This window comes from Mirounga leonina, unplaced genomic scaffold (assembly GCF_011800145.1).
Source record: "Mirounga leonina isolate KUSES-001 unplaced genomic scaffold, KU_Mleo_1.0 Mir_82, whole genome shotgun sequence".
NCBI classification, from domain to species: domain Eukaryota; kingdom Metazoa; phylum Chordata; class Mammalia; order Carnivora; family Phocidae; genus Mirounga; species Mirounga leonina.
In genome coordinates this window covers 2,296,226-2,307,437 of record NW_023270825.1, presented here as the reverse complement: position 1 = coordinate 2,307,437, position 11,212 = coordinate 2,296,226, and the positions used below count along the sequence as shown (strand labels likewise).

Here is an 11,212-nt window from a genome sequence, read left to right as displayed (position 1 = left end):
CCGGGCCGCACCCCGACACACCCTCTGGCCCGCCCACGCCCGGCCGCACCCCGACACACCCTCTGGCCCGCCCACGCCCGGCGGCGCCCCGACACACCCGCTGGCCCCGCCCACGCCCCGGCGGCGCCCCGACACACCCTCTGGCCCCGCCCACGCCCCGGCCGCGCCCCGACACACCCTCTGGCCCCGCCCACGCCCGGGCCGCACCCCGACACACCCTCTGGCCCGCCCACGCCCGGCCGCACCCCGACACACCCTCTGGCCCGCCCCCGCCCGGCCGCACCCCGACACACCCTCTGGCCCGCCCCCGCCCGGCCGCACCCCGACACACCCGCTGGCCCCGCCCACGCCCGGCACCTGAGGATGCAGCAGTTTGCCAGCACGTGCACCTCGGGGAAGGCCCCGGCGGCGGCGTTCTGCTGGAGGAAGTGGACAGCCTCCGCCTGGTACCTGCAGTGGAAAATGGAGATGAGCCCCTCCCACCAGCCCAGCCCCCCAGGCCGGCCCCACCCAGCCAGGCCCCGGGGACTTGCTCCCTCCCCACTTCACTGCTGCTTCCTTCGCAGAATCACAGATGTGGGTGACAGCAACTGAGGGGTCAGCAAGGCAGCGAGGGCTGGCTTAGTGCCTTGGGCTGGCTCTGTGCCAGGCCCTGCCCCCAGATGCTTCCTAAGGACCTTTTCATTTAATGCTCTCGGTGACCATTCGTGATAGATGCTTCCAGAACAGGATAGGAGTGGTTTTCCTGTGGACTTGGGAACTGCAGAGAATGCTGCATTTGAGAGGCCTGCCTGCCCGTCCCGCGCAGTGAAGGAAGAGGAGGGAGGGGAGGCAGTGCTCCCAGAGCCGGGCTGGCCCCCCACCCAGAGAGTCCGGGTGAGGCCTGGGGGTGCTGAGCTCTCGGGAAGGGGAGGCTGGCACCCCACACCTGGGCTGGGTCACTGAAGCTGCCCCAGAGCAGGGAAAGGGTCGGGGACAGCACACTGCTCTCCAAAGGCAGGAAAAAAGAGGGGCCCACACCTGTCCCAAGAACATGGATCAATCTGGCCACCCAGCCATATCTTCTTAAACATTTAAAACCTGGATAATTTCACCGAAAAATCCCCATGTCTGGTTTCTCTTAAGTAACCTGCTTCATGTCTGCCAGTAATGGAGCCCGTCCCAGGTGAACACAGCTACTCTGAAGGCCCCAGAGAGAGGAGCCTCGTGATGGGGTCTACACAGTGCTTCATCTGAAACAGGAGCAGCCCACAATAGTGACTCCAGCCCCAGCCCAGCAGGAAAGAGGCAGGGTCCCCACCCAAACCCTGAGGCCGGGGCAGAGCTGGGTGTGTGGCTCAGGGGTCTGATGGGAAAAGCAGAGGAACCCGGGAGGCGGGTAATCCACCAGGTCCCTGGCCAGGATCGGTAACCGAGATAACATTTTGATGAAATATTTTTAAAAATCAAAATCAGGGCGCCTGGGTGGCTCAGTTGGTTAAGCGACTGCCTTCGGCTCAGGTCATGATCCTGGAGTCCCGGGATCGAGTCCCGCATCGGGCTCCCTGCTCGGCGGGGAGTCTGCTTCTCCCTCTGACCCTCCTCCCTCTCATGCTCTCTCTCTATCATTCTCTCTCTCTCAAATAAATAAATAAAATCTTTAATAAAAAAAAAAATCAAAATCAGTCCAAAACATCCATCATGAGCAAAACACCAAATTTTAAATAAAGACAGAATTCGACCCGGTACGTTCATGACTCCCTTCCTGGGCTTCCCCCTAATCCCAGTCCTGCTGGGAGCCACAGCCCCACGTGGTGTTTAAAGGTCAATTAATTAAAAGTAAAATAAAATTACTTAATAATTAAATAAATTAAAAGTAAATAAAATTTAGCTGGTCCCTCCGTGGAACCAGCTCGATAGCCACACGAGGCCAGAGCACCATGTCAGATGATGCTGCCATGGGGCATTTCCAGAGCCAGACTGGGAGCACCCAAAGCCAATGCTAGAACCTTCCCCTGCTTCGGGAACTGGCCAAGCACCTGGTAGCCAGCGGCTGGAGGCTTGGTCAGCACTCTAACTGGGGTTCGGTGGACCCAGCCACCCATGCCTCCTTCTGTGGGCAAGGACCACCTTTTCACTTACCTTTTCAGAAACTCTGAAAATGTTTCCAGAACCATCGCTTGCACCTGGCTGGTGATAGGTAGTCCCATGGGTTGTACTGCATTCATGCTTTCTTCCAGCAGCTGTCAGTCAAAGCAAGTGGGCTCTCAGGGGGACCCAGGAGTCACAGAGCCAGTGGACCCTAGGAGAATGTGTCCCCCCCCAACTTTGTGCCTGACACAGCTGTCCTTGCAGGAAAGGCTGGTGTGCACAGGCCACCACACCTGTATCACTCTGCAGATGCACAGAGCAGACGCCTCCCGCCAGGCCCTCACTACCCCTCCCAAACCCCCACCATCTTGCCAGCCCTCTCTCCCTTGAACCCTCCACCGTGTCCTGCCATGAGCCAGCCCGCACAACATCCTCCTCTCCACGCATGGCTAGGCTTCTCCCGTTTAGCCCGGAGGCTGCCCCAGCCCCACCTGAAGCTGCCAACTCCCCACCTGACACTGAACAGTGCTGCTTGGTGTGAAGGCACGAGGACGCTTAACATCACCTCCTTTTCTCCCTCCAACCCTGAGCAGTCGAGAGAAGCAACAGAAACCCCCAGCACCAAATCCTCTAGAAAAAAAAGCCCCCGCCCCCCGCCCCCACCACCACACGCACTGGTGGTCTCTCCTCCTCCTGCGCCAAACATCCTTCACCCCAGTGGGCTGCTCGACCCTCTCCCTGAGGCGTCCCCAGACACCGGTCCCAGTGCAGGTCCTACCTGAGGTCTGAGCAGGCTCGTGAGCCGAGACATTCCAGGAAGAGGCCTCTCCCCAGAACATACGCCCTGCAGCCCTGCACTGGGGCCCCACTTGCCTGTGCCTGTCGCCCTCAGACACTGACGCTTCGATGCCCGGAGCCCCACCCTCCACCGTGCCACCCATCCTTGCTGACACGTGCCCCGCCACCCATCACCCATCGCCCCCCAGACCCCCGTCCTTCCAGGCCCCCTCCCAACCAGGCCGGGCACTCAGGAAGGGGCCAGGGACCCCAAGTGGCAGGCTGGGAAGGTTCGGACAGGTACGTACCTGGAAGATTTCGAGAAACGTTGGGTGGGAACACTGGGCCCACTTTTTCCGATCCCAGATCAAGACTCTTTCTAGATGCTTTTCCAACTCTTCCTGCCCAGAAAACAGTAAAAGCAATTTCTATCCCCACACTCCTCTCTGCAGCACATCAGGTCCATCCCCGACTGAGGACAGGAGGGTGACACCCAGAGCCAGCCCAGGGACCGTCGACCAGCGGCCTGAAATCCTCCCCCAGGGACCCAGTTCCAAGTAAACCCCCTCTTTCACGGCCTCCAGCCCTCCGTCCGTCATGGGTGGTCTGTGAAGCACCTTCTAGATACACCGTCCTCCTCGTTCCTGGCAGGTCCTGCCCCGTGCCCCAGCCGCTCGTTCACGGCCTGGGGGGGAGGGGGGACGACAAGCAGCTACCACTACCAGGCAGCCAAAGCCCTTCCGTGGGCGAGACCTAAGAGGGGGCCCAGAGACCCACAGCCTGGGGGGCGCCAGGGAGACCCGGGGTACTGGGGACCAGCCCCTGGCCAAAAACCTAAGTGTGACCTCTCAGGCCCGACCACAGGCAATGACAAAGGCTGTCTCTGGCAGGTTCCCAGGGGAGGCTGCCCTCCTCGCCCGGGCTTGCGGCACAGCCAGCGCCATGCGGTCTGGGGGGGCCTCAGGCTGGCTGTCCCCTGCTCCCACGCAGGTCTCCCTCCTAGCCCAGGCACCTCCATCCAGAGGCCTGCTTACTGGGGGCCCTGGGCAGGCCGAGGCCTCCTTGTTTGGGGAAAGGGACAGCCTAGAAGCCAATTTTCTCCACCGACTCAGCACTCAGTACTTTCCCATGCCTAGCCACAGAGCCACGGCCACTGTTGCTTCCCATGTGACAGTGCGCAAGGGCCAGAATCAACGCACCAGCACCCCCCAGCCCCACCACCCAGGGCCCACCCTGGCCCAGCCCCTTGCCTGCTGTGCCCCAGATGCTGGACGAGGAGGCCTCTGGGTGACAGATACTCCTGGATCCATTTACCTGGATCAGCCCCACCAGCTTCTTCTGCATTTGGGACATCCAGGTCACAAACATTACGGGGTCCAAGAGGTGCCTGACCGTGGGCTCCTGAGAAGTCGGAGGTGCTTTTGCAAGTGTCTCCCTATTGGGTTGGAAGGAGCCATGAGGGGCAAAGAGCTGAGCTGGGGCTGGGGTGTGGAGGCCAGCTCGGCGCTAAGGGCAGTGGACCCGAGGCTGGGCCTCGCCCCCTCCCCAGCCTGTGCTGCCCGCCCCCCACCCCTGGACAAGGCCCAGTGACTGGAGAGGGCAGCCGGGGTGAGAAATGGGAGCAAGAGGCTCTGCTGGTGTAGACAAGTCTCAGTGGTCACATACACACACACCCCCTAACGCGCTAACACACCCATACACATACTAACGACAGACACACTGACACACACTAACACACGCGTGTGCACGCGCTGTCCCCAAGGCCAGCTGTGTCCACCCTTCTCCGACCACCAGTCCCGCCCAGGTGGCCCCTCAAAGTCTCTGTTGATCACAGCCCTGGCCTGAGGACCCTCCCCCAGAGCAGTGGCCTCACCCAGCACCCCAAGGTCCCCAGGAGGACTCACCCCGGATGCCCAAACAAGTTCGTCTTGCCCCAGGTGTACAGGACCTGACAGCTTTTCAAGTTGGTGCCGCAGGAGCGCGTGACCTCGGAGAGGCGGCTGAGGAGCACCTCCTGGAAGTACATCCTGTAGACCCCCCAGAGGCAGGTCCCCAACCGGCTAGCCCGCGGGGACCCCAGGCCCTGTCTCACAGCCTTGTCTAGCTTCTCCAGGTATGGGTCCAGCTGGTCCTTGGGGCCCAGGGTGGGCACTCGGGCCTCAGCATCATTTCTCAGCAGCTTCTCCAGCTGACCAGCCCACGGGGCAACTCCACCGTCCTGGAGAGCACCAGCCTCTCGGCTCTGGTGCTTGTCCTGTGTCCACCCCACAGTGGTCAGCACTGCCTGGAGCTTCAGCTTCAGCTCCAGCTCCTGGCTGGGCCCAGTGCCCTCCAGAGCCTGCTGGACGACCTGCCACATGCTCTGGGCCACAGCCTGGTACTGGGAGCCACAGTCCTGCCCTTCCTCCGCCAACGTCGAGATGCTCTGGTAGGCCTCCAGGAACCGCCCCTCCTGGACCAACTCGAAGAAGCCTGGAAGAAAGGAACCCGAAAGGATGGCTCAGCAGGGGGCTTGAAAGACCCGGAGATCCAGGGAGGGGGAGGGGTGCCTGCCCTGGACCCTTCACTGTAATTTCTGACAGGAGTAGGCTGGAGATGGGCTGAGCTGTACGGAACTCATCCAAAAGAGGAACCAGCAAGAAAACCAGGTGGAGGGTTCAAGAGCTTTCGGGAACAAAGTTCCTTGTGGCCAGTCAGGATCAGAAGGCCACAGGTTTGTTATGATGTTTGCAAAAGACCAGTAGGCTTTCCACTGTGTCACCTTTGGAATAGAAAAACGTAACACCCAGCTGTAAGCTCCCAGGGCTATGCATGGTCCATGCCTTCATCAGCTGTAGGTTTGTTAACCCAACATGGAGACAGCAAGGCACTTTCCCCACCAGAGGCACAGAGAGGGAAGCCCAGCAGAGTTAGTAGAAAATTTCTAGCAAGGGGTTCTCAGAAGGAATGCATGTCAGGACCACCTGGAGGGCTCATTCCAGCCCAGATTGGAATGTGCATTTCTTTTTTTAGTTTTTTTTTTGTTTTTTAAGATTTTATTTATTTATTTGACAGAGAGAGACACAGCGAGAGAGGGAACACAAGCAGGGGGAGTGGGAGAGGGAGAAGCAGGCCTCCCGCGGAGCAGGGAGCCCAACGCGGGGCTCGATCCCAGGACCCTGTGATCATGACCTGAGCGGAAGGCAGACGCTGAATGACTGAGCCACCCAGGCGCCCCTGTTTATTTATTTTTAAGATTTATTTATTTATTTGACAGACACAACGAGAGAGGGAACACAAGCAGGGGGAGTGGAAGAAGGAGAAGCAGGCCTCCCGCGGAGCAGGGAGCCCGAGGCGGGGCTTGATCCCAGGACCCCTGTGATCATGACCTGAGCGGAAGGCAGACACTTAACAACTGAGCCGCCCAGGCGCCCCTGGAATGTGCATTTCTGACCTGTTCCCAGGAGGTGCTAATGGTGCTGGACCTCCTGCTGTGCCCGGAGGGAGAGATGGAAAGGGAAGGATTCTGCTTTGCAACCCAGAGGAGCCTCAGCAAGACTCTCCAGCCTGTAGCTGCAGGAGGCAGGCACCAGCGAGACTCTAAACCAAAAGAGGAATTGGTGGTCAGGGTTGTCCAAAGCACTTGAGCACTTGGACACCAGTTCTTCTGGACTTCAACTTGAAAGGGCATTTTGAACTTTAACTTCTCCTGGAAATTTCAAAATGAGAGGGCAGTTATATTTCAAGTTGGGGCTCAGAGTGCCCTTCTGTTGTCAAGGGCAAATGCATGTCCTCCCCTTTCCTATTCCTCCTTTCCGACAGCTGGAATGTCACATGTGATGCCAGGACCTGGGCAGCCATCCTGGGCCATGAGACAGGAACACCATATGGAGGATAGTGGAGGAGCACAATGGAAAGGTCTGGGTCTCTGAGCACTGAGGTGTCCTGAACCACCTACTCAAATCTTCCATGAGAGAAGCAAATTTTATCTTGCTTTATCTTAAGCCACTAGTTCGTTGGGTCTCTCAGTGAAAGCAGCTGAACTTATAATAATACAAAGAATTGAGGAGTGGAGTGTGGGATGGAAATTATTTTGAACCAAAATAGGACAGCCTTCCATGGCATGTAACTATTTTGAGGGTGAAGAGTCCCTATCCACTTCTCATAGATAGCTCCTTGTTGATAGTAATTAATTAGATCACACTTAAAACTAGGAACTGTACGTGCTGGAACCTCCATGGTTTTACCAGACGCAGGGCTGCTCGGACATTTTACCAAACGCAGGGCTGCCCCCTTCCTTCCAGAGCTGCACCGTCCAGCAGGGCAGCCTCAGGCCACACGTGGCTACTGAGCCCTTGAAATGTCAAAACTGAGCTGTGCTGTCCAGTGTAGACCACACACCAGATTTCAAAGACTTAGCGGGGGGAAAAAAAAGAATGTGAAATATCTTAATTCTAATATTGATGGCATGTTGAAACATGTGGAAATACTACATCAGCTACATTGGGCTAAATAAAATATTTTACTAAAATTAATTTCACCTATTTCTTTTTATAGTTTAACTGCGATTCCTGAAAACGGCTCCCACTCTATTTCCCTGGGCAGCACTGACTACTCCAGAGCACGCTTGCCCCTCTCCCTCCAACAAGGAGCTCCTGTTTATCCTGCACCAACCTGGCTGTTTTCTGGGTAGGGGGCTGTCATCCCCCTACCCACAAACAGAAGAGCTGCCCTTACAAAGTCCTGAGGTCTCCCGGGCTTCCTACAAACATGGCTGCGTTGGCACCATTTCTTTAGCAAAGATACTGGGGGCTGGGTTAGGCAGGCAAAGGCAGACACGGGGGGTCCACTGTTGCGTCCCCCCCGCCCCATGCAGGCCCATCGAGCTATGCAGAGCGTGGCCGCTCCCGACCGCCTGACCATCTCTTGGCATCACAGGCCAGCAACACGTGTGGCCTGAGGAAAAAAGTGAAATGCACCTGAAAAGTGACCATCCTGGCAAGGCTGGTCCGGTGTCACCAGGCACAGGGCTAGTGAGGATGCAGGAGACCCTCAAAGATCCCATCACCTGTGAATCAACTGATAAGCACTTGTCCCCTCTTGGGTGACAATGCCAGATGCCAGAGATAAAAAGGCAGCTGGTGACACCTCATTCCCCCCCCCCCCATGACCCCACACTCCTATTGCAATTCTGCAACTTCCCACCGACCTCAGGGAAAATCTGAAGCGTTTTCTCTTCAGGAAAACACGCCCTAGGTTATAAACGTACCAGCTCCGCCCACAAACCCACTGCGGACCAGAGCCTTAAGCAGCCCAGCCCCAGCCCTGCTGTTCCACGCAAGGCCATTTATCGAGCTTTTCTGGGCGCAGACCCGTGCTGGCTCATGGCGACACAAATAAGACACTGCACACACAGCCGCACCTCCAACCCAGGCCCCTCTTCTCTCCCTCCTACTGCCCTAGGGCCTGGGGCACAAGTAGCAGCCAGCTCTGCCGGCCTGGACTTGAACCGTGACCTCCTCACCTGCTGCGGGTCCCTGGGCAAAGGGCTCCACCCCCGGGCCGTGGTTTCGTCGGCTTTGAAACGGCGAGGTGTGTCTCACAGGCGTGATGACTGTGGGCTGCTTCGCTCTGCTTTGGTCCCTCTCTTGCTCCCCCGCACTGCGTCAGGGCCCCCGTGGGCTCAGCAGCACCCCCAGCCCCGTGACAGCCCGCTGCGTGGTGGCCGTGGTGGTCAGCGAGCCAGCCCCGCTCACGTGGGGTCCCCCAGGCATGGGAAGGAGGCATCTTCCCACCGTGCCTGGTCCCCTCCAGGCGCCCAGAGCGACATCCAGGAGGCTGGCGTATGCAGTACATATTAAACAAAAGGATAAATACGCGAGCAAAAAAAATGAAGGAACAGGACAAAGGCTCCTGCCGGATATAAACGTGAGACCCAGGGGACGCCTGGGTGGCTCAGTTGGCTAAGCATCTACCTTCCGCTCAAGTCATGATCCCAGGGTCCTGGGATTGAGCCCCGCGTTGGGCTCCCTGATCAGCGGGGAGCCTGCTTCTCCCTCTGCCTGCTGCTCCCCCTGCTCATGCTCTCTCTTGCTCACTCTCTCTCAAGCAAATAAATAAATAAACAAATATTTAAAAGAAATTTATAAGGCAAGACCCATACCTTTGGAAGTTTTTGTCAGATGAACAACGTTTTGGGGTTCTTTATTTCTGTGAAATACTCCCAGAAACTTTGCAATCTTCCTTCTTGGCTTCGGAGGATGGCCTTTGGGCTGTTGCCTCGGGTGCCCCTGAGCCTCACTGGGCAGGATTTGTTGGTGCTCGCTGCCTGCTTCTTTTCCTTCCAGCCTGGGTTTCTTCTTGCCCCAGCGGCCCTTTCTTTTCACCCGGTCCATCTCTCTGCCTTTGTGCCGGACAGCAGCCTGGCCCCACAGACACCCTCTCGAGGTCTGCACGTCATGGGGTTTTATCTATGTCCGCTGAACAATAGAAATAAATGGGAGGAAGCTGGTGACAGCCAGAGAAATTTCCCCTGCATCTAAAAATATGGGTGTTGGGACACCTGGGTGGCTCAGTCGTTAAGCGTCTGCCTTCTGTTCAGGTCATGATCCCGGGGTCCTGGGATCGAGCCCCACAGTGGGCTCCCCACTCGGCAGAAAGCCTGCTTCTCCCTCTCCCTCTGCCTGCCCCTGCCTCTGCTTGTGCGCTCTCCCTCAAATAAATAAATAAATCTTTTTTAAAAAAGTGTGGAACCCTTCTCAAATTTGTGTGTCATCGTCATGCAGGGGCCGTGCTAATCTTCTCTGTATCATTCCACTTTTAGTATAAGTGCTGCTGAACTGAGAACTCTTCTTTTTATTATGGTAAAACATGCACAACACAAAAGTTACCATTCTAATCATCGGTAAGTGTGCCGTTCAGTGGTGTGGAGTAATACCCATTAACTAATTTGTGCAATCGTCACCACCATCCGTCTCCAGAACTTTTTGGTCATTGCAAACAAAAACTGTTCCGATTAAACAGGAACCCCAATCCTCCCTGCCCCAGTCCCTGGTGCCCGCCACCCTACTTTCTGTCTCTGTGACTCTGACCCTTCTAGGGACCTCACAGCAGTGGAATCATGTGGTATTTGTCCTTGTGTGACTGTCCTCGAGCTTCAACCGTGTTGTAGCGGAGTTTCCTTCCTTTTTAAGGCTGAGTAATACGTCCCCCGTGTGCACAGACCTCTCCTCTGTTTAAGCACTCATGTGTCGATGGACACTTGGGCTGCTTCCACCTTTTGGCTCCTGCTCTGAACACGGGCGTGCAAATGTCTGTTCAAGTCCCTGCTTTCAGTCTCTGGCTGTGGTTTCGTTTTCACTGACAAAGGCATGATCACCGCTGTGGTTCTTTTTTTTTTTTTTTTAAGATTTTATTTATTTATTTGAGAGAGAGAGCATAAGATGGGGGAGGATCAGAGGGAGAAGCAGACTCCCCGCCGAGCAGGGAGCCCGATGCGGGTCTCGATCCCGGGACTCCAGGATCATGACCTGAGCCGAAGGCAGTCACCCAACCAACTGAGCCACCCAGGCGCCCCCACCGCTGTGGTTCTTGAAAGCTTCTCTCTCCTTGGAAGCACTCACTGCCCAGGCCGGTGGTTGGCAGCTTGGGGGGTGCAATTCTGTTGGCCACACACCCCCTTAGCTGCAGCCTCCTCTCTCTCCCGGCTTCACAGCATGACTTCCAGAAGCACTGGATGTCTCCACACTCTAGTGGCCAAGGGCGGGCCACCAAAATGGCATGTTGATTATTTTAAATGGAAGCTACTTGGGAAGGTCCCTCAGACCGCCGTCTGTCCCCTGAAAGTGGCAGTAAGTCTCCCACATGAAAGGCAGCCTGTCAGTAAGTAAAAAGACATCCCCATCACCAGAGATCGGAAATTCAGAGCCAAGAAGGCCGTATAAACAGCCATGTTACTTTTTGCTAATTTCCTACTTCGGTCCAAATTCTGCTTAGAATTCCTTACGAGACAAAGCTCCCAAACACCTCTTTTCTTTATACTGACAATTCCTCACAAATTGAGTGCTTCTTTGTCCAAAATGTATGAAAACCCCCTGTCTTGGTCACTTATTTAGGTCTCAGTTTTATCAGGCCTCTGTGCACACAGAACAAAACTTTGGGTTTTTTTCTCCTGTCGATCTGTCTCATGTCTCTTTAATTATCCGTCCAGCTGGAAGCCATGAGGGTGGAGAAGAATTTTTCCTCCCCTACAACACACCTCCCTCCAAATCCACTCCCCCACCAAGGCAGCGGGATCCCATCTTTCTTCGAACCAGGCTCCACAGCACAATCCCGCAGGCCTTGTCATGAGGGACTCCATTCGGCATTCTAGAACAGTCCTCTATTT

At 56.4% G+C, this 11,212-nt stretch overlaps 1 protein-coding gene and 1 non-coding gene across 4 annotated transcripts in view; both read right to left on the bottom strand.

The window, feature by feature from the left end:
* LOC118002084 (exocyst complex component 3-like) overlaps positions 1–9,343 on the bottom strand; it is a 14,429-nt gene extending 5,086 nt beyond the window's left edge. The window contains exons 1-7 of one of the 3 annotated variants that reach the window (XM_034992357.1): positions 8,990–9,076; positions 6,281–6,426; positions 4,752–5,319; positions 4,162–4,282; positions 3,156–3,248; positions 2,122–2,222; positions 358–450 (exon numbers count right to left, since the gene is read on the bottom strand). In XM_034992357.1, coding sequence (XP_034848248.1) covers positions 358–450; positions 2,122–2,222; positions 3,156–3,248; positions 4,162–4,282; positions 4,752–5,206 — 863 coding nt within the window. In that variant the 5' untranslated portion in view covers positions 5,207–5,319; positions 6,281–6,426; positions 8,990–9,076. Of the gene's footprint in view, positions 1–357; positions 451–2,121; positions 2,223–3,155; positions 3,249–4,161; positions 4,283–4,751; positions 5,320–6,280; positions 6,427–8,350; positions 8,782–8,989 lie in introns of those variants that run through there. The other 2 variants (XM_034992359.1, XM_034992356.1) reach the window with 2 other exon arrangements.
* A 223-nt stretch (positions 9,344–9,566) lies between these two features.
* On the bottom strand, positions 9,567–9,673 carry LOC118002787. Its single transcript, XR_004677162.1, has one exon. It is a non-coding gene; the product is annotated as a U6 spliceosomal RNA (small nuclear RNA).
* Between the last annotated feature and the right edge of the window lie 1,539 nt (positions 9,674–11,212).